This window comes from Eutrema salsugineum, unplaced genomic scaffold, assembly GCF_000478725.1.
Source record: "Eutrema salsugineum unplaced genomic scaffold, Eutsalg1_0 scaffold_9, whole genome shotgun sequence".
Taxonomy (NCBI): Eukaryota; Viridiplantae; Streptophyta; class Magnoliopsida; order Brassicales; family Brassicaceae; genus Eutrema; species Eutrema salsugineum.
This window is the reverse complement of record NW_006256342.1, coordinates 4,997,299-4,998,934: the sequence shown is the minus strand read 5'-3', so window position 1 is coordinate 4,998,934 and position 1,636 is coordinate 4,997,299. Positions and strand designations below refer to the sequence as shown.

General features: G+C 43.6%; 1 protein-coding gene across 1 annotated transcript; it reads left to right on the top strand.

Moving 5' to 3' along the window:
* Nucleotides 1–1,636, top strand: LOC18009238 (transcription factor TCP15). The gene has a single exon (XM_006390920.2). The coding sequence runs from the start codon at nt 214–216 to the stop codon at nt 1,216–1,218; it is 1,005 nt and encodes a 334-aa protein (XP_006390982.1). The 5' UTR covers nt 1–213; the 3' UTR covers nt 1,219–1,636.

Genomic DNA, 1,636 nt, shown 5'->3' with positions numbered 1-1,636 from the left:
TCTCTCTCACTCAGACACAGACACACAGCTAAGCTTCCCATCTGAAAGGAGTTTCATGTCCTTAAGGACCATAACCTCTCTCTCTCTCTCTAAAGAAGCAACAAAAAAACAGAGTCTAGAGAGAGAAACTATGGCTCACATAAAGATCTAACAGAGACAGTAGTCCCACTTCCCCACCACAACCATCTTCGATCATCATCATCATCATCATCAATGGATCCGGATCCAGATCATCACAGACCCAACTTCCCTCTCCAGCTTCTTGATTCTTCTTCCTCCTCTTCCACTTCCTTAGCCATCATCCCAACAGCTTCCTCTTCCGAACCTAACTCCGACCCTAACGCTCTCTCCAAGAAACCACCTCCGAAGCGAACCTCAACAAAAGACCGACACACCAAAGTCGAAGGCCGAGGCCGTAGGATCCGTATGCCTGCCATGTGCGCCGCACGTGTCTTTCAGCTCACACGTGAGCTCGGTCACAAATCCGACGGCGAAACCATCGAGTGGCTTCTCCAGCAAGCTGAACCGGCGGTTATAGCCGCTACAGGGACTGGAACCATTCCGGCTAACTTCACTTCTCTTAATATCTCACTTCGTAGCTCAAGATCTTCTCTCTCTGCTGCTCATCTTCGTACAACTCCGAGCAGCTATTACTTTCATTCACCTTCCATGTCTCATCATCATCATCATCATCAGCAGCAGCAGCAACATCAAGTTCGTCCCAAGAACGAGTCGCATTCTTCTCCTTCTTCTCAGCTTTTAGATCACAACCAAATGGGGAACTATCTTGTACAATCAACGGCTGGATCTTTGCCTACAAGCCAGACTCCTGCTACGGCGCCGTTTTGGAGCAGTGGTGGTGATAGTAATACGCAGAATCTTTGGGCTTTTAATATAAACCCTCATCATTCCGGTGATGTTTACAACCCGAGCGGCGGTGGTGGTGGTGGTGGCGGCGGAGTAGGAGGAGGAGGAGGAGCAGGAGCAGGAGTACATCTGATGAATTTTGCAGCTCCGATTGCTTTGTTTTCCGGACAGCCTTTGGCGTCTGGTTACGGAGGAGGAGGAGGAGGAGGAGAACATAACCATTATGGAGTTTTAGCGGCGTTAAATGCTGCGTACCGGCCGGTTCAGGAGACGGGGAATAACCAGCAAAACCGTGACGGGGATCATCATCACAACCATCAAGAAGATGGAAGCACGAGTCATCATTCCTAGGCAAAAAACACACACAAACAATATATCTGTGAGATTTATTTCTTTTTTTTTTTCTTTTTTGGTCCTTTCGTTTGTTTGATTGTTTTTTTAAACAAGCGTGTTTTGTTTTTATTTTTTTGCATCTTTCATATATTTTTTCTTTCTTTCTAAATTCTAATATTTCACGAGTTCTGATCCGGTTTCAATTCTTCTTTTGATTAATGTATTAAGTAAGTAAGAAAGTGATTATTCGATATATCTTAGTATGTGGTTTTTGCAACTAAGCTTTGGTTTTGTTTTCTTCTAAGTAGTATCTGTCTTGTGAAATGTTTTCTCTATATACCTTTGAGTGTGAGAGTTTTATAATGAGACACACTACTTGATTAGGGTTTTTGAACAATATTATTTGATATGTATAATCAATAATACATTTCTCATG

What these genes read in the sequence shown, in the direction of transcription:
- LOC18009238 (XM_006390920.2), top strand. Translation starts at nt 214, where the DNA reads ATGGATCCGGATCCAGATCATCACAGACCCAACTTCCCTCTCCAGCTT.